This window comes from Crinia signifera, chromosome 3, assembly GCF_055691185.1.
Source record: "Crinia signifera chromosome 3, ASM5569118v1, whole genome shotgun sequence".
Classification (NCBI taxonomy): domain Eukaryota; kingdom Metazoa; phylum Chordata; class Amphibia; order Anura; family Myobatrachidae; genus Crinia; species Crinia signifera.
The window spans coordinates 71,697,271-71,722,727 of NC_139219.1; the positions used below are offsets into that span (position 1 = coordinate 71,697,271).

Sequence of the window (25,457 nt, forward strand, 5' to 3'; positions counted from 1 at the left end):
TGTTTCAGAAAATGTCTCTCTAAATTCAATATAAAAATAATTAATATTTAAATTATTATTACTATTACTTAGTGTACATGTGTGTATAATTATGTGGATATAAACTGATCACCAAACATAATGGTCAATGTAAATAGGGGCCAATGCAGACACGTTCGTTTGGGTCCGAATTCTGCCACATCCCAGTGATTGGGGGTTTGCACAAATGCAATTTTGCACATGCGCAATCCCCGGGAGGAAACGGCTTCGGCGAGATTCACACCCACTGAGCAGTTCTTTCTGGGAAGGGAGAGCCGGGAACAGCCAGGGGAGAGAAATCATTTGATGTGAGCGACCACTGAATGTTTTCTCTGTTCCTGTACACATCCCCTCGCATTCTAGCATTCGGCTGGCCTGCTCGTTAGGCTGCGATTACAAGTAGCCTAGTAAACAGGTCTGAATCAGGCCCCTAGTTTGTTAAGGTGGTTATAAAAGCGAAATATCGTATAAACGATAGTCTTCTAGTTCAGTATTAGCAAGATGTTTCTATTTGTGAATTCAGGATTGATTGATCATATTAATATAATCAGAAACACCAACATTCACAATGCCGATGGTTCCTGACAGCGAGTATTAGGGTTACAGTTAGGCAGTATGACAGGGGTGGCCAACCCAGGTCTCCCGAGCTGCATGCCGCTTCCCCGCCGCTCTGACACAGTGCTGAACTTTCCAGCTCAGTGCCCCCCTTGCTGCACCGACACACCACTGATCTCTCTGCTGACAGCGGCTGACAGCTGCCCCCACCCACGTGCACCGTGCTGCTACACCGCTGAGTTCTCGGCTAGCAGCGACTGTCAGTTCTTCCCGCCGGCTAAGCCTCCCCTACGCATACAGGCAGTTGGACTACTCCTGCAAATCTGGTTAGACAGAAGGGCTGGGTTTGCCAAGGCAGAAAAGGCAAACCCAGCCCTTATGCTTGTATGAAATTATAAGAGGAGATGTCAGGGAGGACCCTTTTAGTGGCCATCTTTATTTCAGCTCCTCAGTGGTGTGTTTAGGCTGCTCTCCAGTGTTTCACCATGTTAGAGCAGCTTCTTTAATATGCTTGTAAGTTATTAAGTCACTACTGATGGTAAGCTTGCGAGCAGGGCCCTCCTACCTCTTTGTTGGTTTGTTTCTACCCAGTTTGTTTTATCGCTGTTGTTTCCAATTGTTTAGCGCAACAGAATAGGCTGCGCTATATAAGAAACTGTAAATAAATTAATAATACTGGTGGGGACTGATTCAAGTGTAGGCTTAGCCTGCAACTGAGTGCTGCAAGAATAACATAGTAATGTCTCATTTGGAGTTTTGCAGTTCTTAAATGGGTTGCCAAGATTAAAATAAATATGTCACAAGGTGTTATGAATACATTAAATGGGCTCCTGGTTTAAAATAAGGATGATACATAGCATAAATGGGCTGCTAGTTTGAAGCTGAGGTGTCACAAGATGGTTTTATATAGCATAAATGTGCTTGGTCACAACCCATTTACAAATAGGGCGTGGCCTTGTGGGAGCTAGGACACGCCTTTTTTTGCACGGTATCGGCTCTTTGTCTTACTATAACACATTTCTTGGCTCATCGCCTCTGATTGGTTGGCCACCCCTGCACTTTGAGGAGGGTAAGAATACTCAACAGCGTTGTGACTGTCAGCATATACTATGTGACAAAACCATCACATACTGTAATATATCACACATTGCAATCCGCATATTCCTTAGCTCTTTGACACATTAATTTCTTTCTTAACTGGGAACAAAAAGCAGCAACTTCTGCCTCTTCTTCACTGTGCGTGGGGTTCTCTGTGACCTGTCAGGGAAGAAAACAGGAAACTATCATGTGAAAGGAATTCGAGCTCCAGCTTTCTTAAACATATTACATACGTGTACACAGTGGCGTAGCTAAGTTTTGGGCGCCCCCCCCCGCCGTTAGGTGGGGGGGCGCCCCCCCCCGCCGCCCCGCCGAGCACCCCTACCCCGCCGAGCACAATTACCCCGCCGCCCATGCAAACCCCCCCTCAATCCCCCGCAGCGCAGACTTACCTATCGCGCTGGTCCCGGCGGCTCCGTTCTTCTGCTGAGGACCACCAGAAAATGACCGCCCCCATACAGCAGACAGTTTCAGATAACTTTATGCTATATGGGGGCGGCCATTTTCTGGTGGTGCTCAGCAGAAGAACGGAGCCGCCGGGACCAGCGCGATAGGTAAGTCTGCGCTGCGGGGGATTGAGGGGGGGTTTAACTATAGCACCGCAGCCCCCGGCGCCCCCACATGCACAGCGCCCCCCCGCGGTGGCGGGGGCTGCGGTGCTTTAGTTAAACCCCCCCTCAATCCCCCGCAGCGCAGACTTACCTATCGCGCTGGTCCCGGCGGCTCCGTTCTTCTGCTGAGGACCACCAGAAAATGGCCGCCCCCATACAGCAGACAGTTTCAGATAACTTTATGCTATATGGGGGCGGCCATTTTCTGGTGGTCCTCAGCAGAAGAACGGAGCCGCCGGGACCAGCGCGATAGGTAAGTCTGCGCTGCGGGGGATTGAGGGGGGGTTTAACTATAGCACCGCAGCCCCCGGCGCCCCCACATGCACAGCGCCCCCCCCCCCCCCCCCCGCGGTGGCGGGGGCTGCGGTGCTATAGTTACGCCCCTGCGTGTACATAGTACAAATACAATTTTTGTTAAGGTTATCTATGGGTATAGGTATTGGTATAGGTAGGTATTGCACACCCCTTGTACAAACTCTTTATTACATGTATAAATAGACCCCTGAGTTTCAGGTGGCCAGAGGATATCCACGAAGGTGGCACAAACACATTCATAAATTCAGGACAAAAATGGTGAAAGCTCATCATCCACACAGAGGTGAAATTGAAAAGCATCTTAGATAGATTAAATAGATAGATAGATAGATAGATAGATAGATAGATAGATAGATAGATAGATAGATAGATAGATAGACAGATAGATAACATTGGCCCTTATTCTGATTGAGTCGGACGGCTCCATATGCGGTCGGACGGCCGATGTTTGGTGTTTGCGCATGTGCAGAGGGGTTTCTGCGCACGTGCAAATGCTGCAAACATCCGAATATGGCGTGAATTCCGTACAGAAAACGAGCGGTCAGAACAATCCGAGCAGGGGGTGGAGAGGGGCGTGAAGGGTTGTTTGGGCTCATTACCATATGCGTACGCCCTGCATTTAATGGGCGTTCCCATGAAAACGCTAGGCGTACGTATGGTAATCTGGCCGTGACGCACGTGTGGGGGGGCGGACAGCTGACATAGCCAGATTTCAGCTGCCTGCCCATATACCTGCTTTCATACGTAAAAATGTCCGAGTGGTCTACTCTGAGCTGTCTGACCGCTTGGTCCTTCCTCCGATGGTCGGCGACCATCCGAGGATGGGGAAGGTTCCCACAGATGGGGGAGTTGTTCACATGTAAAATCCACTCGTTGTCCGCATGCTCGGTGTCTTACTGCATTTGGACGGTGTGAGCGTTCCGTACGGTAGGCGGGGCTAAGAACACTCGGTTCCTGTCCGAAATACAAATCCGTCCGAGTCAACTAGAATAAGGGCCATAGTTCCCAAGTCGCTATGTACAGACTCCCAGGTTAAGCTTTGTCCTTGGTAATGTTGCCCAATGGAAGGACTCTATTTTTCAGTAAATGTATACTTTTCTGCATTCTAGAGAATAATTTGTCCATCTGTCAGTATTGTCTATGGGTTATAATGTAATATTAATTGTAGAGAAGCAGTTACAATTCAAAAATATTCATTATAACAAAGTTCAGAAAATGTAATAAGGTCTATGGAGACAATGGGGGTAAATTTATTTAGTTGGGAGTTTTATTAAAGATGGCATGTTGCCCATAGCAACCATTCATATTCTACTTATCTATTTATTTAGCACCTTCAAGAATATAATAGATAGAATCTGATTGGTTGCTATGGGCAACATCTTCAAACTCCTATCTTAGTAAATTGACCCCAATACTGGGCTTGAGTACATGGGAGTGAGACCTGCATACCCTCCAACATGGCCCTTTCCATTTGGTACAAAATGCACTGTTTCTGGACTTCCCTCCCAGTGGCAGTTGCAGAGGTTGGGCTGCAGCACAGTCCAATATTCAAAAAGGGGAGCCACACCAAACATCACTGTCCTGGACTCACTGACAGTTGATGTGACCCCCCTCTTTGAATTTTGGTCTGTGCTGGAGTCCAACCTCTGTAACTGCCACTGGCAGGAAAGTCCAGGAACAGAGCATTTTGTACCTAATGGAATGGGTCATGTTGGAGGGTATGCACCTGTAGTATAGTCCCTTCCTCTCCAGCACTGAGAGGTGGAAGGAAATTAGCAGGTAAATCCCCTTACCTTGATGCAAGCGGCTTCTGCTGCTCTCCACGTCTCCACGGTGCTGTGTATCAGGTTCTGAGCATTTCTCAGCAGCACCTCTTCAGCAGAGTAATCGCCACATCCTGTAGCTGCTTTTACACTATAAATGGTTGGAAGAAGTATTAAATAACGCATACAATGAGGAGGTAAGGAAAGCAGGGTTGCCTACCCTCCCGGAATGGGCCTTCCGCATTGCCCTCCATCTCCTGCGAACCCTTTCTATTACATTTCCCATGATGTCAGACATGAGGGGTGAAATTTATTAGGATGAGAGATTCAGAAAGTGAGAGATTTGGTAAGAAATCTCCAATTTTTTTTACTGGCAAAATCAGACTGGTTTTGCCATATAAATGATTGCCGCTTTATAAAAACTTGAGATTTCTTACCAAATCTCTCACTTTCTGAATCTCTCATCCTATTACATTTCAGCCGATGATTTCACAACCTTGGGATAGACAAATGGAGTATGTGACAGAAGCACACTTAGGAGCCCATTTATCAAATACACTGGTTTTCAGGGGCTAACCAAAAATATTTAGTAGTGCCGGGATGTAAGAGGGAGGCACGACAAGAGATATCTCTAATATTGTGATTCCTCCATTTACAAAAACAGAAGCAGCCCAACAGGTTTCTAGTCTGTTATTTGGCATTGCCATATTCCATTAGCTGCAGAACCCATGTATGTGCTTCCCTCTGCAGAAAATACTGGAAGAGAGGGGCTGATTCAGATCCGTTTCCGATGGTGGGGGGTCTGCACATGTGCGTATATGTGCAAGTGCAGACCCCCTGTGCGAAAGCCTTCAGCGAGTATTACACTCGCCAAGGCAATCGCATGGGCAGGGGAGGGAGGAGGCGGGCAGGGGGAGGCATCTGTGCTTTATAGGTGTCCCCATGACAATGTTGGGCATTCCCCTAGGAATGTAGGCGTGGTGTTGCCTGCCCTGTATTCGCCGATCAGCGGCAGAAATAAAAGTCACTTCACAGTTCACACTGAATTTTATTTCCGAAGGGGGGAGAAATCGTTCGCTGGTCAGCAACCATCAAATGATTTCTCTCCCCTTTGGCCGCAAGCGAGGGGGTGTGTTCTCGTACACATCCCCTTGCATGCTGGCGAGGGGATGCAGGCGGCATGGGTTGGCGGGTGTTTAGCAGACCGGCCGGCGGTGCTGACCTGTTCATTAGGCTGCGAGTATACGCAACCTAGCAAACAGGACTGAATCAAGCCCCAAGTTCTATAGGAATGCTCCCCAGAAATGGCAACAGCACATGCAGTAGCGCTGCAGGGTCCTGATAGAAAAGTGAAGTGATTGCTAATTCCATCACCATTGTAACACATTGCAGCGCTGTGCTCCTTTCACAGCCTCTGTCCCTGCAGGTGAGTTCTAATACATCCTTGTGAATCTTCATTTCTCATTGCTATGAATAGCAGTTATAAATTCACACAAAGAAATGATCATTGTTGGCCTTAATAAACTAGCCCCATGGATTTATAAGGCTTCCCTCTATTCTTCAGGTGAGAGAGAGGAATATTTGGACCTCTCTCTGTCTCCCCTGTTCTCCTGCTATACTGGCCTCATAGATCACACACACAGCTAAAATGAAAGTCTATGGTGAACAGCCTGAGACTGTCCAACAGTTCACCAATTCATCACAGAGGTCGGCCCAAGGGAGAAGCTACCATAGGTGCAGGCCAGGGGAGTGCAGCTGCTATGGGGACCAGAACTGGGAGGGCCCCATCTTCCCTCTTACAGTTACTGTGTTATTAGCGGGACTGTCCTGCAAAAATCGGGACAGGTGATAGGTTTGCATTCTACTTCACAGTGAACATTGCCAACATTCCCACATCTTCTTGCCAAATAAATCTTCATTTACCATCTCTGCTCTAATGGAAACTACAGGTTACTTTACAGTAACTTATATAATTGATGTTGATTATTTTGATACATATTTATTCTTTTACAAAGACTGCAATACATTCTCAGATATTTTACCTGGAAACAATGCTGAGTTGGTTGCTAAGCATCTGAATCTGTTCCATACCACAAAGCAGGCCAGATGTGTTCCGTGTGTCTGTGCAGTTCTTAGCCATGATTTCAACAAACCTTACAAAGGTCAGCCCATGTGCAGCGATGCATTTAGCGGAGGCAATGAACTGCTCGGGATTCTGTATCGAAAAGTGATACAAACAGCATGTAGAGCTCACACTAATGTTATGAAAATGCACTGCAAGCACATCACTTCAATCCATGCAGGCAAGTTTTATGCAGGGTTGCCTACCCTCCCAGAATGGAGGAAGGGTCCTGGAATTCGGATCCCCCTCCCGACGCCATCGGAAAGGGGGACAAGCCTCCTGGAATCCTTGCTGGATCCCGCAACCCCCCCTTGATGAGAGGGCAGCTAGAAAGTAAGCAACTGTGGTATTATGGCACACCCAGGGCTGCCCTGGGTACACCATATCTGACTGCATTTGTGAAAGACTCTTTGGCACAGAAAGTACAAATGGGTGTCATCATTATGAAGCTAACAGGAGTTTTTCTTATGGGCCCTACACACTGGGCGACATTTAGGAAAAATTCCAAGCAACTTTACTAAATCACTCAGAAAATACCTGAAAACGCATGTACTGTAAATCGCTGTGTGTGTGTAGACCACGCAGTGATTGAAATGCGTGTCCCCATTGCTCTGAATTTGTCGGCGAGCATGCAGGTTATTAATCAGTTGGGGCCAAATAGACCGAGCGTTCTGAGCAAAGCAGCATCGCTCAGAACACTCGGCTGCCCGTGTGTAGGGCCCATTAATGTTATAACTGATCCTCATTGTGTTAAATAAGAGAAAAATCATGCACCCTCCTTAGCAATTGGCAGGTGCCTGATGCGGATACTAGATACCTATATTTACCCAGTGGACCTTAAGGTGCCCATATACTTGTGCGATTCGAGCTGATTTCACCCGATCCCAACGGATCGGGCTGAGAAATTGGCCTAAATTGGATGTGTTTGATGTTTCCCCCGGGTCCGATGCGCAGTACTCTGCGCATCGGACCTGTTGCCGGTCCGACCTCTGACTCAGACTCCCCTCCCAGCAGCGGGGAACAGGATTGTATGCAATACATTGCATGTGAAAGGACCGATGGGATGAATGTCATATGCTTTGTCATCATAGGACCCAAACTGCATCTAACTGTAGCACAGGTGTGTTAGTTGAAGCACCTTTCAGACATATCAAGATTCCTGGGTTTTTGACAGGGCTCAGACAAGCTTCCCAGGACTCACTTATGCCTGAAAGGTAAAAACCTGGAATCACTGTCCCAGGTTACCAGAGTTTTTCCCAGGATTTATATTACAGGTAGATAGCCTGTGTAAAGTGTGAATGGTGCAATACATCTATTTAGACCTTAAGCAAGCTGAATGGCTGTTCCAGGCTTCCTGGAGGGGAACGGGCCTACCTCCTTAAAGTAGCTGTCAGCATCAGCCAACCAGATCCGACACCCATACTCTCCTATGCTTAGTGCATTTTGCGGGGAACTGGCAGTTCTTGGAAGGTTTAGCTTAAGCTGGAAATACTGCTGGGTACCTATTCAGACAGCATCATTATCTCCATCTAGAGATACTAAGCTACAGGGGTAGATTTATTAAGCTCGGTGAAGTGATAAAATGTCTGGTTTTTATCACCGGCCAATCAGCTCCTACCTGTGAAGTTACAGGCTTGGTTTGAAAAATGACAGGTAGGAGCTGATTGGCCGGTGATAAAACTAGACAGTTTATCACTTCACCAAGCTAAATAAATCTACCCCTAAAGCTGTTTACCAAAAGGAGGCCATAACCTCTTTAGTGAGTGCTAAAGGAGTTATGTCTTGTTAAAACGGAACCCATATCTTTGAAATGTACGTTTGTGAAATGGAATGTGGATGTCGAGGTCCATGACTAATCAGCTAAGAACATATTGTCAGCATTGGTGTTTTATCACAAACATCATTCCAATAAAAATATAAATGGACCAAGATCACATTGCCATTCAGAGCTGAGAATTGTATTTCTATTAAACATAAATAGGTTTTGTATTTATCTGATTGTGTCATAAATAACTGCACATTTTTTAAGTACGCAAGTAGTATTCCACTAAATGAATACAACATTTTAGACCGATGTAGAGTCTAGATTACTCCAGCCCTGCAAAGAATATACAATTCTAATTCTGAAGACACCGAAGTTCAAACATCAAAACCCATTCTGGATAAACTGGTGGTACGTATCAGAACAGAATACCTGTATTGGTCCTTTTCTGTTTAGATATTGCATCATATAAGACATTTGTGCTGCCATTTCCCTGGTGATTTTTACAATTGTATTGTTCTCACCCTCCCACGTCTCCACTTCTTCTGCTAGAAGACATTGAGCCACTCTGTGGGGCTGCCAACAGACATCTTCCAGTGATGTGCAATTTACCTGAAGGAATGCAAGAAGTCCAGATGAATCACATGAAATATGCATTCCTTTTTTGAAAAATAAAAAGATTATGGGTCCTGAAATATTAAAACAAATGTTTACGGAACGCAATGGACCCAATTCAACGTTTTTGATTTTGACACTGTTTTTAAAAAAATAATTGATGCCGTAAGTTACCATCTATATTCCCTACCACATGTACACACGCACAGACATTCTAGGGTTCATTTGGTTGGGAGCCAATTAACCTACCAGTATATTTGGGGCAGTACGGACGGTGTAATGGCGATTCCCACCATGGCCCTAAATGTCTGGAGTTTGTATATTCTCCCCGTACTTGCGTGGGTTTACTCCAGGTACTCTTGTTTCCTCCCACAATCCAAAAATATACTGGTAGGCTAATTGGCTCCCAACAAAATTAACCCTAGAATGTCTGTGTGTGCGTGTACATGTGGTAGTATAGATTGTTAGCTCCACTGGGGCAGGGACTGGTGTGAATGTTCAAATGTTCTCTGTGAAGTGCTGCAGAATATGTATGCGCTATATAAGAAACTGATAATAAATAAAAAACTTATGAACTCCTCATTTACGACGGGTTTCCACTGGAAACAGTTCCTATAAGGTTTGGGGTATTTTTTGTCCATGTGGACAAGAGTACCTTACACAAGAGATGAGTAAGCAAAAAATGAAGGGGTGCTTCAAATAAAATATGGTACTTATGTAGTTTCACGGCGCCAGCATGGCGCCGTGCTACTTCTGGTTTGTACGCTCGGCAAACTATCTAAAATAAACTAACTTAACTCCATGCCAACATGGATAGTTCATACCCCCACTATCCATGTTGGCATGGAGTTGATTTTAGATAGCGTGGCGAGCGTAGCAAGCCACCGAGCCCGCAGCGTGGTGAGCCCCGCAAGGGGATTCAGACGCACGGCGCCATGCTGGTGCCGTGAAACTACACAAGTACCTAAAATATTACCCCATTCTTCTTTATAATAATGGGTACTTATGTACTAACTGGGCTGCCGATTTTGAAATCGGGTCCATCGCATCGCATCCGACCATATCGCATGCGATGTGATGCGATGGACCCGATTTTTCCATAGGATTCAATGTTAAAATGGACTGAGTCCATTTTAACATGGAATTCAATGGGAAAAGGGGACCTTTTCATACCCCTACTATCCAAGTGGGCATGGAGTTGGATATAACGCCCGAAGCGTGGCGAGCGTAGCGAGCCCCGGGAGGGGACACAGAATACCGTCCGCTCGCCACAGGTTTATATCCAACTCCATGCCCACTTGGATAGTAGGGGTATGAAAAGGACCCCTTTTTTCCATTGAATTCCATGTTAAAATGGACTCAGTCCATTTTAACATTGAATCCTATGGAAAAATCGGGTCATCGCATCGCATGCAATATGGTCGTATGCGATGCGATATCGCATCGCATCTGATTGTATGCCTTAAGTTAAGGCATTATATGTAGTCAGCACTGCTACTGTGTCTGACAACGCACACTGGCATTCGTGGTTCTCCAAGTGCCTTCATGCCAGGCAGCCCTTAAAAATTGAGCATGGTGTGGCTAGCTGGGACCTGGTAGTGTAACAGTAAAGAAGAACATTAAATGTATTAACATAATATTAACCCGCAAACAATGCACTAGGGCTGTGATGATGCCAATGTCACTATGGCTGGGAGGGGGCCTGAACATTTTATTTTCCAGCTCATCCGCTCTATGGAACCCACCACTGGTCACAACTGGCCCAGAGCTGATTGGAATCATAGTGGGTGGTATCTGCACACTGTGTGCTTCCCCTCTATGGTTCTACAGGCCCTTCCTGATTTTCATACTTCATGCATAAACATCTATGGTGTTTACATAGTTAATTGTAATATAATGGGCGGATTTGCAGTGGGATTTAAGATGTATTGATCGTAGTAATGCTCAGGATGCAATCTTGCTGGCATGAGGCCATAAACCAGCAGCTTCTGGGCTGCCATGCCAACCATGTAATGCAGTGGGGAACCGCTCAGCGTATATAAACAAACAAGTGATCATGTATGTAATATATGTGCTGGATGGTTCCCATGGGGATCGGCGCCCAAGAATCAGCATAATGCATTATGTACTACTTCTAAGTCTGCCTCCAGCCTCGGTTAGGGATTAGGAGTGTGTGTGTGAAGCCTTATGCTGATTCCGGGGTGCCTGGTGTTTACAGCGCTGACACTCCCCAGGTGAACCATCCATCACATATTACACTGCACTACATGGATGGCACTGCAGCCACAATCTGACACTTAGCAAATATACCCCCAATACTCCTAAAGCAAATATAAGATAGTCCTACCAATAAAAAAAGTGTAATGATATTTGTGGTGCGGGACATCAACATTTACTAATCCAAAAGAGGATGAATTCTACCTTTTGATGTTCCACAATGATGGTTGTATTCCTGGGGCTCTTAATGGACCCGGGTGGCTGCTTTCTGTCTGTTTCCATCAAATTCATGGCCGCCACTATTTGTGATACAGAACGAGTTTGCTTTTCCTCTTTACATGCTCCTTGTTGCGAGTTTTCATACCACGTTTGCCCTTGCATTGTAGAACATGTTACATCTGATTCTTGTTGCTCTGCGTTTCTTTCCTCCTGCGTTCTTTGACTAAAGGACACCTTTAGCTTGTTGCTCTTTTCTTTCTGCCTTCCCTTGGATATCATGTGAGTGTTAGAATGAGTTAATTTCTGATCATCTGATTCTGGTACTAATACCTCTGATTGTTTGTTGTCTGTTATATTTTTTATGGTAGTCAGCACCATGTGTGTTTTTTGGTTGGCAAATTCTTGGTTTGTAGTTTCTGTCTTTGCCCCAGCTATAGTCATATGTACTGGCACCATTTGATCCCCTATTACTTTATTTGTAGTTTCCTTCTCTATTACAGTTTCTAGGTTTTGCATTTTTTGATTTCTTGAATCCTGGATGGTTATTTCCTTCTGAACATCAGTGTATTTGTTTTTTGTTTTCTGACTTATACATTTTTGACTGATACATCCCTTCTGTATTCCAATGCATTCAACATGTGTTTTCTCTTTCATTGACTCCTTAATTTCTCTCACTTTCTGCCCACCAGTGAGTATTCCCTGCGTTTTCTGGTCCCTGGATTGCTGATTGTCTACTTCACTCTCTACACCAGTGAGTGAATCTTGGGTTTTCTGTTTCCTAGTTTCCTGATTGGCTGTTCCCTTCTGTATTCCAGTGAATACTTCATGTGTTTTCTGATTTACAGTTTCCTGATTGGCTGTTCCCTTCTGTATTCCAGTGAATACTTCTTGTGTTTTCTGATTTACAGTTTCCTGATTGGCTGTTCCCTTCTGTATTCCAGTGAATACTTCTTGTGTTTTCTGATTTACAGTTTCCTGATTGGCTGTTTCTTTCTGTACTCCAATGAATACGGTATGTGCTTTCAAATTCTCTGCATGCTTATTGGCAGTATCTTTCTCCACTTTAAAGTGTTCTTTAGTTGTTTGATCCTTCATTGATTCCCACTTGGTTGTTTCATTCTTTACTTCAACAAGAGCATTCTGTGTTTGCGTGCCTGATGTTTTACAGTTTATGTTCTTCTGTAGTCCAGTTGTTATCACATGTGTATTGAGTTTGGATATTGCCTGATTGGTTGCATACTTGTATACTTGAGGATCCATATTTGCTTCATGTTTGATTGATTCCCTCAGAACACTTTTTTTTTCATGATCTGGGAGAGATTCATTTGACATGCTAGGTGTCGTGAATTCTTTCTGAATAAATATTTTATTGTGTTTATCATTGGGTCCTATGTCTGTCTTTGATCTGATTACCTTTACTGATTTCCTTCTAATTGCCACGTGTCCATTATTCAATACATTCCGTTGTTTCCCTCCAACTGTACTTTGTTCGTTATGGATTAATCTATTTTCTGAGCTAAGTTTGACACCGCTATCAATTTTACTGAATTTTTCACTACAACATGCATTTTGTTTATAAGCTGTATTATTGCTATGTCCATTTGCTGCATCATGTTGGCTCCGTGTTGATGTTTTATTTGTAGAAACTTTGACTGCTTTCTGTTCGCTTACAGTAACATCCCCTGAACATATAGATGTACTTGATGTCACATTGTCAAGACTATCGAAATTGTCAATTATTGGAGTCTCTGTAGAGTCTCCCGTCGTCAGGCACTGCTTGATAAATTGTAAGACTGTCACATCCATCTCGATATTAGACTGAAGGTGTAAAATTAATTGGTCAGCTTTTGCTAACCAGTTTAAGTACATGGCTTCAAGCATAAATATATCCCATTGGTGCTGATTTTCTATGAGTAGCCTTGTTCTTGCTACAATGTCAGTTGTGAGGAAGAACAGATGATCTACCAAAAATTCAACACCTTCTTTCTTTGTGAAACAAATTACACGTCTAAGTGTCTCTTTCACTAAACTCACATTTTCAACAAGAAGTTGTGCATCCTGTTCAAAAGGCCCCATTATGTCAGATTGGGCATTAGAATTGGATGAAGACAATCCAAAATTTACCACTCTGTATATCAAAGTTTGATTTTCTCTATACAGGTTTTTCATGTGGTACATAAGTAATTTTGCCTTCAACATCAGCTCTTTCTGAAGTAGCCCACATTCTACAGTAAGGAACAAGGCGGAAGGAGAAGACATATTAAGATCATCTCTTACTTTCAGTACAGCTTCAGTCAGGGAACCCACGTCTTCTTTGAGAAGCCTGACTTTTTCCCGCTCTTTTTCCTCAGTAAAGTTATGAACAGAGAGAGATGACGCTTCCTGCAGCCACAATGATGTCTCACACAAAAAAACAAGGGCTTTGCTCTCAGAAATGTTTAGTTCTGTCAAATCCATTGTCTCATTTGCAAGTAATTGATTATTTCCAATGTAGTCATCTATAGATTCTGATAATTGATGGACAGCAACTGACCAGAGAATACAGAAATCTGCCAGTCTATGTTTGTCAGATTGCAATCCATGACAAAGCACCCTTGTGAGTAACTGATTTGCTGCAGCTTGACATTTAGAGAACTTGACATGTATTTTGACCAGGGATTCTTGCGTCTCAGAATATCCTGGAAACTCCAGATCATTGCGGTGGACATATAGATCTTCACTTACTGACTGAACAATCCCCGTCAGACGCTGCATGATACTGTTAAATATGTGAGTATTGGTGGAAAGTTCATCGTTAGTCGAGGTATAGAATAATTGAAATGATAAACTATACCAGTAATTTGATATGGATGCAAGGTACATTTTTATCTCTTTCATGCGTCGTGAAAGTAAAATTGCTGTTTGAATAAGTTTGCCCATGTCCAATACAGAGCCCATGTTTCCCTGCTTACTAAACTTTAGAAGACTTAACATTAGGTCTTCCGTGTCTTTATACCTTAGGATGCAATTTTCCATCCTAGTGTCTTCAGAGAAGGAATCCTTAATTGCCTCAAGATAAAGCCTGGAGATTTCAATTAGAGAAGCAGTGCAGACATGGACATCTTTGGTGTTTTGTTTCCTTATTGCTGTTAGAAGGTCACCTACTATGGGTTCGAGATCTGTAACATTTATGACATTTTCAATAGGTTCCCAGTTTCTTATTGCTTCCTTTTTACTATTTAGTAACGGAAGGGGCTTACTTAAATATCCCTCATGTAATAAAGCATTATTGTGATCCCTGTGGTTCTTACCAATGTTGTCTTTTGCCTCCTCAAATTCAATTAAATCAATATTCATCGGTTTGTGGCTGACTGGTCCAGCTTCACTTCTCAGTGGACTAAGTAGATCTGGGTGTTTGGAGCCAGTAATACCCTCTTGGACATTGTAAATAGAATCGAACAGTTTGTTAATTTTTTCCAAGAAAAGTTTTTGAGTCATTAAACAGGAAACTGACTCAACACATTTCTTCATGGCCGTTCTAGTGTCAAGTACTGAGCTTTCCAACTGCCTCACTAAAACCCGCAGGCCATTTCGGAATATAGGATCCTTGCTGTGATCTACATGCCTATTAACAACCTGAGCCAACCGTTCTACCAGATCACATAGGTCAGAAGCATGATGCTGAAAGGGATCTGCTTCCTGGCTTTTCAGGAGCTTTTCACAGTGGTATCTGTTCTCCTCCATTTCCCTAATTGACAATTCTAAGAATTGGTGTACAGATAACATACCATCCAAACTCACCATCAGGCTTTCAGTTGCTTGGATCCATTTTTGATAAATGGACTGTGCCTTCTCAAACATTTTAGATTCATAGTAAGCCTTATTGGTATCGATAACAAGAGCAACCACCTCTTCCTTTACTCTACATAAACAATCAACTGAACTCTGAATTTCTTCAATGTTTTGTTGTTTATGGCACTGGGCCAGGACTAAACTAGAGATCTTCAGCAGTTGATCCGTGTGACTTTGAAATGCTTGCAAAAGCGGCTGGAAAGCCTTTGAGGCAAAAAGATTTTGCGGGTGCAAACTTGCTTTCTTATTGGTCTTCAGGGCAGCTTTTAACAACCTCTTTAAGGGGTCTTTGACAGCAAAAGCATCTAGAATCTGGTAGAATATTGTAGAGACCAGCGTTTGGTTGAGATGATTGAGTTCAACTTTCATAGATGCACATAGCTGCTCTAGCTGATAAAAGATTTTTCCAATGGATGGACTATCCTGTGATTCCTTTAAGTGGTCGCTAAGCCTTTTCCTCTGATCAAGAAGATGATGACAGTGTTTTATGAGACGTACCTTTATGTGTGGTCTTGAGCAATCTGCTACATACATGGAGTAGAAAATGATAGCTCCCGCAAGGTGGTCTAGGTCACTGTTGTTGAGCTCAGTTGGTTTTGGATTACCTAATATCTCTAGTAAAAGTTGCAGATCTTGAGAAAAGGACCTCTGATTACTTTTGTGTTTTACAGGCCCAATTGTTAATAAACATTTTAGGTCATGTACTGTTTTGGAAGCCATGTCAAAGATGTATAACTTTGAAGCAATCATCTGTTCATTATAGGGATGCTTTATGTTGCTTTGTGTTGCTGTATATAGCATTGGAACACATCTGCGTAATATTTGCAGTGTTTGTGACAAATGTTGCTGGTGTAGGGAATCCTTCAGGTCAAGAATTCTTCTCTCAGTCAAGCAGTTAACCATGAGTAGAGCTTCTGAAAATTCAAAGAAATGCAATAAAAGATATGACGTGCTTTCAGCTTTCTCTAGATACTTCAAGCATTCCAAGAGCCAATCTGCAGCTTGGTTAATCTTCCTTACACCTGCGTCATCATCTAGTTGAAGGAGCTATTGAGAGAACACAGAAACAGACAAAATGACAATATATTTCACACAGATATTCACAGATGTGGCATAAATTGTATCCCCCAGGATATAGATTTTATTTTCCAATTATCGTTCTCATAAACAAAATGGTACTTTTAAATCATTTAAATGTCAGCAGCAGCAGATAGACATTGATGATGTTAACATGGTTAAAATGTCAACTTCATTATTGTAAAATATCATCAGCGACAGAATGTTCAAATCAAAAATGTCAACATTTTAATACAAAGGTTAGGGTTACCGTTAGGATTAGTTCTAGGGTTAGGAAAAGAAAAAAAAATAGAGGAAAAGCACAGTGTTAAGGTATATTAAGAGGAGGGGCCTGCCTAATTATTTATATACAAATGATTAACACCTGGTGTGCGTGCCCTATTTGGTTTTGCTGTGGTCTATACCCGTTTTTGTACAACATTTATCTGATGCATGAACCATTTTGTATATTTTGTTAAAATTTTGAATATACAGATGTTTAAAAAAGTAGGTGGGGCCCCTGTGTAGTCTCTGATTGGCCCCTCCTCTCTAGTTAGCAACTCAGTACTGGATCTCCTGGATGTACTCTATTTTGGGTTTAGTAAAATCTATGGATATCCACTTTTTAATATTGAGGTGGGTGGCAAGAAACATCATATAAAATTGAATTACTTTGAGAGTTGATGTAACTCCCTGGAATAGCCTCAGGACTGAAAGGAATTCAGGCTACATATATTCGGAGCCTTGCTCCCTAATCCCCTCGCTAACCTATGAGTGGCAAGCTTACACATCCACTCACATGAGCCCACATAGACGAAAAAATCATTTGAATGATTTCTCCTCTGTTCGCAGACATAAGTAAGCGAGGACTTACTTTTCAGATGAACGGTCTACTGTGAATTGGGTGTGAGTGCTGTTGTCATGTGACGTCATCCACCTGCCCTCTGTGTTCACTGGGGTCTGCCCAACGTTTATATGGGCACGCTCACCGTTTCTGTGGGCACGCCCATGAAACACTGGGTGCCCAACCCTGAACTGGGCAGAATTCACTGCTCAAAGAACAAATCTGAATCAGCCTCTAAGGGCGGGAAACCCCGATGTAGAATGTTGACACGGATTGGTGGGAGGAGTTGAGCAGTTCCTGTGTAGAGGGGGAAGAGAGTGAGGAGACTTGGTAGCGTGGAGCGCAGAGGGGCCTGTCAGCGTGGGCTCCTGTGAGAAGTGTGCTGGAAGTGAGAACAGGAGTGGAAGCCAAGGGCAGTGACCGGGTCCCCGGCATCAGCGGGAGTGCCGACCAGCCAGCTGATAGAGGGAGACCGAGCGGGAGTGGCCGGAGCAGCCTTTTGACCCCTGGACAGCGGTGATCCAGGAAACTCCTGGGAGGAACAGCTCCCATCCCTATGATAAGCTGCGGAAGCTGATGCCGACAGGATGTCGAGCAATAGCGTCCGGAGCAGCCCTATGACATCCTTACATAGGGGCATACACCCACTGAACATTTTGAACATTTTCATACAGGACACTTACTAAAGGGTTTTATAACATTTGCAAAGGTTAAGATCATAAAATGTATTTGTGTGATGATATAATGCTGATTATTGAATTGAGATCTAAAATCAAACAATGTTGTTGTTACATTAATGCGCTGCTTATTATGTGGAAACTGCGCTGAAACTAAAGCCAATGAGTTCAAATAAAAAGTCATAGAGGCACTATGTGGTCTGTGATTTATTTGGCTAAATGTCCATTATTCAAAAGGCATGAATGTATTAAACTTGTATGAATTATTATAATGAATGTATTAGTGCACCACATTAAGCTTTTCTTATAATAGTATAAGTTGTGCTATTAATTAGGAGACTGTCTGCAGCTCATAACATTTACGGTGAGTACATTTATATTATAAAGCGTTTGACTAGTGCATGAATAATACAAAACAGCACGATTCTAATAGTTACTTACTTAGTCTTGTATATGAGTGGATATGTGCAAATGTACATAACGATTCATACTTTACAGGTAATTATTATTATTACTATTATTATACAGTATACTTTATGGATAATAATAAAATAACACATCTGTGTGTATATGATATATATATTTACTAAGCATCTTATTACCACACCTTCTGAGTTCCTGTCAAAATGTTTTGAGCTGCAACAACCAGCTCCTCTTGGTGCTTCCGCACAGTGGGCTGAATGATGAGTTTCTGTAGGGACAAAAGAAAGTTCTTTCCAAACAGCAGAAGGGTTTTTGCGACTTGTTCCATTTCTTGCCTCAGAACTCTATCATCACACTCTGCTGCCACCCTGTTGGAGTAAACAATATCTATTGTTTGTGACATTACAATGAAACATATACATTCATTTACTGTTTAAAGCTGGCTATACACCTACAAATGTATCTTCAGATCTGGCTGGCTGGAACAAAAACCTGGTTATGGATGAGAGCAAATGACAGTTGACCATTTGCTTGGAAAAGGTCATTCAGATATTATCAGAGTTTTATTCAAACCAGCCAGGTCTTTAGATAAATCTGTAGGTGTATGGCCACCTTAAGACTGTGAACTTGGGGCTAAATGAATGAACACTATCAAATTCTTAGTAAATATACCCAAAGCAGGTGTGTCAGGACACTTCCGTTCTGTTCGCAGCAGTACTGGATTTCTCACTAGTCATGTGAGGCATATGCCTAGAAGTGACATTACCTGGGAGCCCTACTAGGTTGATGGCCATATGAGACCAGGTGATTTTTTTTGTATTTGTCATCGCAACATATTTTTCTGTTTGGTATCTGATAAGGGAAGGGGGGGGGGGTGATGTTGTTGTTGCGCTGGCAATCAGGAGACCCTAACTTGAAGGGGGCAGTAACATGATGGGGGTAAACGACAATTTTGTGCATAGGGGCTGCCAGACCTCTAAATTGCCCTAGTACCCATAATGGATGTTGTTTTGTTTATTTTTGTAACCTTTTTATTTAGTTTAAAATAATATACATTTACAAGTTAACATAAAGTGTATACTGACTTTACAGTCAGAGCAGTCAAACTTTGGAACTCTCTTCCTGGAGAAGTGGTGTCGGCAGACACTATAAATATGTTTAAAATAAGGTTGGATAAACATTTATTCCTTAAAAACATCCATGGGTACGAATAAGTAACAAAATCTGTCTTTAAAATATCAGAACATACTATACAACAAGGGATAAGCTACTATAAACATAGGTTGAACTAGATGGACGCAAGTCTTTATTCAGCCTCACCTACTATGTAACTATGGGCCTTATTTTGGTTCATTCTTTCTGACAAAATCCTTCTTAGATGGGCAAAACCATGTGCACTGCAGGTGGGGCAGATGTAACATGTGCAGAGAGAATTAGATTTGGGTGGGGTTTTACATCAAAGTGAGATCTATATTGCAGTGTAAAAATAAAGCAGTCAGTATTTACCCTGCACAGAAACAAAATTACTCACCCAAATCTAATTCTCTCTGCACATGTTACATCTGCCCCCCCCCCCCTGCAGTGCACATGGTTTTGTCCATCTAAGAAGGAATTTGTCAGAAAGAATGAACCAAAATAAGGCCCTATATAACATTCTCATGACTATCTGGCTTAGGGGTCAATCTGGTTTGTTTGGACAGGGCCGAATTCGGCCCATTCTGATGGTTGGTGGACTGCGCATGCACACGGTCTTTTGTACGCATGTGCAGGTCCACTGTGCGAACAGCCGTGGCAATACGCAATGTCACAGGGCTGTTCGCACGTAGCAATGCAGATCAGGGGCGTGGTGTGGCAGAATCGGTCACGTCCATGGGCATCCCCATGAAAGCTCTGGGTGTTTCCATGGGAATGTGGGCATGCTGAGGTGTGCTGGGGGTGGGCAGCTTACATCACCTGCCCTCCCTGTCTTCAGCCGTAAGCCCGCAAATATAAGTCAGTCTCCACTGACTTATTTTTGCGAGCCCTTGAGAAATAATTTGATGGTCGCCGGCCATTGAATGATTTCTCCGGCAGCAGGCACATGTGAGGGGGTTTGTCTTCATGATACGGGATATGGTGGCGGGTGATTCGGCGGGGCGGTGGGGTGTGCCCTCTGGGACTCGGTAAGCTGCAAGCTTTGCAGCTCACCAAGTCAACCAGAATGAGGGCCTTAATGTGGATCTGTACCCATTCAACAGCATCTTGATAGGAACAATACTAACCGGTGGACCATCAGTAGTTTGACATTGTTGTGGAGTTATTTCTGGTAATCGTTTGGGCAATATATGATATAACGAGGTAAAAGCCTGTCAAAATGATGGCTTCTGCAATGTGCATTCATTTTGAGCTGTGACAGTTTTTACTTTCACTTTGAGCTCTGACACTTTTTAGCCCACAAGCTCTCCACCCCACCTCGCAGTCCCTATCTGCTCCTACCTCCAATTTTTGTCTTGACAGCTCCCACTTTCCAAATTCAGCAAGTTTATAACAGATCAGTGTCATTGCAAAAATTGCTTTCGATTTCTGTTACATCTTTTCGCACACAAAGGAGTAATTTGGTCCATCCATCTGGTGGTCACTGGCGGTACTTCCCCTCATAGAGCTAACAATAAATGATAATAATACTAGACAAACAAACCTGACAGCTGTGTTAGCGAGTTGCTCTGTAGCTTTGGATAATTCCGCAGCCATATTTTCCAAGTCCCCACTCATCCTGGTATAATTGCTGCCATCACATTCCAGGGAGATGATCAAATGACAAAGCTGCACGGCCATTGGAGATATAATTCGGTCTATTGTTTTGGTTAGGAATATTGAGCTGACATCACAGTATGAAAAGGAATCCATCGTATCCTAAATAATATAGTTATTAAAATAAAATAGAACATTTCTTACCAACTTTGCTAAAACATGTAATAAGTAATAAGACGTGGCTTTGGGCATCAGCATGCATATTTATATTATATTTACTACAAATATTGGGCATGATGCAATATACAATATATTTGATATTTATATTGGCAAATGAAGGTACCTAAATAGACAAACAAGCAAATAAGGTTCACAGTGGCGTAACTGTAGAGGGTGAAGGGAATGCAACTGCTATGGGGCCCGGGGACCTGGGGGGCCTCAAAGCTATCCCCTGAACTCTTTTTATTTTATTATATATATTTTTCAAATATTGTAGCAAAGGCTGTAGCTGCACTGTACCCCCCTCAGGGGCAGTGCCAGCAGCTGGTGTCAGGGAGAAGGAGAGCCCGGCAGGGGAGCCTGGCATGTGCTGTCAGTTAGGAGGAGAGGCTGGCTCCGGGGAGGAGGAGAGCCTGGCGCTGAAGAAGAAAGCCTGGTGAAGCCATGCAGGAGGTTAGCATGCTGGGGAGCAGGAGAAAGTCTGTCACTGGTGAGTGCAGTGGGAGCCCTGCCACTGCCAGAACCCTTGTTCTCCTCCTCTCTCTTCCCCACTCTCCTCTCCCACCCCTCTCCTCTCTCCCCCACTTTTCTCGCTCCTTTCCTCGCCCTCTGCTCCCCCTTTCCTCCCCGCCTCTCCCTTCTTGTTGCCTCTTTCCTTCACCCCTCTCCTCTCCCACCCCAATCTGTTATCCTCTTCCCTCCTCTCCTCCCTACCCTCTCCTCCCTCCCTCTCCCCATTTCCGACCTCCCCTCCATCCACCCCTCTCCTCTCCCTCCCCACAACCTCCACTTCCCCCCATCCCCTCCTTCTCTCCCCTCTTCCACCCCTCTGCCCATCCCTCACTCCCTCTGCCCTCCCATACCCCCACTGTCTATTAATCCCCCCCCCCAACACCTGTCTCTTTCCTCAATTTAGTTCAATCACCAACCTCTCTCTTGCTGTCTTTCCCCTTTTTTACTCTTCCATGCTTACCTCTGGTCCCTCTTTCTCTCAACACTTCCTCACTCTCACCTTTCTTTATCTCTCTCTGTCTGCCTCTAACCTCTCTTTCTCCTCTATATCTCTCCTCCCCACCTCTGTCCACATGCGTCCCACTCTCTCATTCCTCCCTCTCTGACAGTCTTACCATCCAACATGTGTGTGTATGTATGTACAGTATGTGTGTATGTTCCAGCATAACTCTGGAATGCATGGAGCAAATTACACCAAACTTGGTACACATACTGTATGTCTTACAATCTGGAAAAAAAATGCTGTTGGGGTAAGACACCCCTAGCACCCCTGTGGGGGTCCCAGAGGAGGTAGAGGACATTGATTGGGTTCAGATTAGGTTCACGGCAAATTAAACCCCCAATCTGGACCCCACCAGGGGCCCAAAAAGGGTCCACCCACTACACAAAGTGCAACATATAGCAAAACAAGCACATGTTCATTTTAGCTATAATGTGTAAGCAGTTTTCAGGTTCTTATGAGACTGGTTGTTAGAGTACGACTTGCAGTGAAATGGGTTTCCTTGGCGATAATGCAGCGATCAATTCATGAACTAAAACCCCATTATTTATTTAATTATTTGTGTAATAAGGCGAGTTCGTTTATTATGGCGAGTGTTAAGCCCCTGTTTATTTATTTGAGCATTTGGTCACAGGCCACTGCACTCCAACCTGGGAATGGCGAGTGTGGTGGTTTATATCTATATCTATACTGTATATACAGTATACATATAGATATAAAGATGTGTTTATGGGGCAGATGTATTATCCGTCGTTATGGGGGAGAAGGGGTATCAGCGCACGTTATGTGCACTGATACCGCTTCTCCCCCATGTATGATGGAGCTAGCGTGCGGTAATGGACAGGGGCGCATAGCGCCCCTGTCCATATCGGCGCTGCTATCAAAATGATAGCAGGCCGAATGTATGAACGGTCAGCATCGCTGACCGTTCCGCACGAAGCCGGGTTTGGCTTCGCCAGCATCAGGCTGGCGAAGCCCTATCTAAACAGCAGGGACAGCGCTGTCCCTGCTGTCAGCTGTGGGCTGCGCTGGGGATCTCGCGTGAGTAGCGAGATCCCGCGCATGCCCAGTGCGGCCGGCCGGGGGACAGGAGATAGCGCATCAGTATTAACTGATGCGCTATCTCCAGAAAGGGACATCGCCGAAGGGGGAAGTTAACGCTCCCCCGCTTCGGCAGACAAGATGTTAATACATCTTGTCGATGTCCCTTCCTGCTTCACCTCGCTATTGAGGCGAAGCAGGAAGTATCATAGCTGCTCTTATCGCGCAGCTATGATACATCTGCCCCTATGTGTGTAGAATGGAGGTGCAGCAAGAACTCATCTCAGTATTTAACTGTCTACAGGTTAATTAAACTGAGTGCTGCACAATTACTGGTGTGGTAGATTATGGTGGAGAACAGCATGAAATGATAAAATCTACAATAAATAAGACTTTTCTTACCATGTCCCTTCAGTGATGATCTGCTCCCTGAGTTCGGGTGCATGCAGGACATCAATAAATGATACACACACGCCACTCCTCTGAGCCATGTAGTCTCATAGCAACGATCCTTCAGATGCCTGATGACATTACACAGCTGGCCGCTACCACCTGATAAACACACTGGTTTATTTATTACAAGGCTAAGGCCTCTGAGGCTTGTTATGTAGATAGGATATTATGTAGACTGATATTACACTGCAGGCCCTTCACATTTCCTGACAGCATAAAGTCTGTCTTATCAAAAACAAAGCAAATATCATCATGACACTGAAATATGTCAGCGAGTGACTGATGCTTTGTCCATCTCACCCCTCCTGTGTGCTGCCTCCAGCTGACAGCTGGGAAATCAGCCCATTCAACCAGTATACGAGTGTTCTGCAAAATGTATCGGCAGTGGCTACAGGGAATGATGCAATATCGGGTGTACAAACCCACTGATCCACTGCCGATATATTGTCTGTTTGATAGAATGGCTATATATCAACCAGTGTACAGTATACTGATGAATGCCAGAGATGGTACAGAGCTTATTACATTATTATTATATAATATACAACACATTAACACAATGTCACAAGAGAGTCCCTCCAATGGTGCCTTAGTTACCAGTTACCATAATGTAAAATTACACAACCGAGGTAAGAGCTAGAGATGGGCAAAACGGATCATTAAGCTGAGCCGGGATCTGCCGGTTCTCTCGGAGAAAAGATACAGATCTTTTAGACGGGTCCTCGTCTCGCTTTAAAAAAAGGGGGAATATACATAACCGAGTAAAACACTGATCGATGGCTGGGTGCAGAATCACCATCGATGACGTCTGCACCGATGGCCATCCCTGGCAGCAGCAGCTAATCTTTCTATCACTTGTAGTCACAGCACTGTACTCAGTCTACAGAGGTAGTACATCTCAGCTGCCACAGGTGGCAGCACCGAGATCAGGAAAATGCATTGTAAACTGAAACGGATCACCTTTTTTGGGATCGGCGGCTCATTCGTTCTTGAATGGGATCCCTTCAAAAGATCCGTTCGTTCGCGAACGACCCATCTCTAGTAAGAGCCGTAATATGAAACAACTGCATGCTGGAAGGAGAAATACCATACTTATTCCATTTCATCAGAGATGTGCTGGCCAGTAGTTTCAGTTATAATATATAGTATAGGTTTTCCTATACTGGGTTATATTCAGTTTTCTAATACTGAGTTAAGGAGAAACACTGTCTGACGGACACTCCACCCCACCTTCCATGATTCCAGTGACCCCTAACCCACCATCCATGGTTGTTGTAAGTAACAGTGTGTTGTCATTAGGGTTGGTTGGAGACTTTGAGGGGCATAAGTATTAACAACCAAGATGCTACCATAACCCACCCTAATGTAACCCACAATCCACCTACAGGAGCACTTCACTGGAGCGACACATGGAGGTGTAGTCAATGGGCGGTATTCAATGAGGCTGATTCGCCAGGTTTTTATGGCGATTTTGTGCTGTAAGGCGAATTTTTGACTAAAATGGTGAATCACCCTATTCAATGACCAGATGGCGAATACATTTCAAGGTTTTTTTCGCCATGATTCACCGAGATTCACATGAATATATATTTAATTTAAAAAAAAATATTTTTTTTTTTTTTACACAGACCAGCCAGCAGGGGGCCGGAGCCGAGCCGCTCATTAGATATTCATATATTCACTTCACCCGATCATTACATATGCATGATCGGGTGTAGTGAATATACCCGGTCCCCTGCTGGCACCCCCGGGGGGGCAGCCTGTGCTGCCTGGCACCCGGGGAGCGCACCTCCCCCCCACAAACGTTCTGGGGCAGGCAGGGAGACTTCCATCTCCCTGCCTGCCACCGTCCTCGGGCTCCCTGCGGCATCGCCGC

The 25,457-nt window shown here is 44.0% G+C and overlaps 1 protein-coding gene across 3 annotated transcripts; it reads right to left on the minus strand.

Annotated features, from left to right (window-relative positions):
- Positions 1 to 23,916, minus strand: LOC146063537 (uncharacterized). Of its 3 annotated transcripts, XM_083175985.1 has the most exons (8): positions 23,531 to 23,916; positions 20,804 to 21,018; positions 18,311 to 18,494; positions 11,281 to 16,173; positions 8,677 to 8,856; positions 6,403 to 6,575; positions 4,391 to 4,511; positions 1 to 1,830 (listed from the first exon to the last, which is right to left on the minus strand). In XM_083175985.1, exons 1-8 carry the CDS (start codon positions 23,531 to 23,533, stop codon positions 1,714 to 1,716), a joined length of 5,886 nt encoding a protein of 1,961 aa, XP_083032111.1. In that variant the 5' UTR covers positions 23,534 to 23,916; the 3' UTR covers positions 1 to 1,713. The 3 variants fall into 3 exon arrangements, with proteins under 3 accessions (XP_083032111.1, XP_083032112.1, XP_083032114.1); XM_083175986.1 differs by lacking the exon at positions 23,531 to 23,916 and having other exon boundaries at positions 20,804 to 21,233; XM_083175988.1 differs by lacking the exons at positions 1 to 1,830; positions 4,391 to 4,511 and having other exon boundaries at positions 6,409 to 6,575; positions 8,769 to 8,856.
- Positions 23,917 to 25,457: the final 1,541 nt, after the last annotated feature.

Coding starts and splice junctions, on each gene's coding strand:
- LOC146063537 (XM_083175985.1), bottom strand. Junction 18,495..20,803: donor CTCGCTAACACAGCTGTCAG/GTTTGTTTGTCT, acceptor TTACTCCAACAG/GGTGGCAGCAGAGTGTGATG. Junction 8,857..11,280: donor TCATTGTGGAACATCAAAAG/GTAGAATTCATC, acceptor GCATTCCTTCAG/GTAAATTGCACATCACTGGA.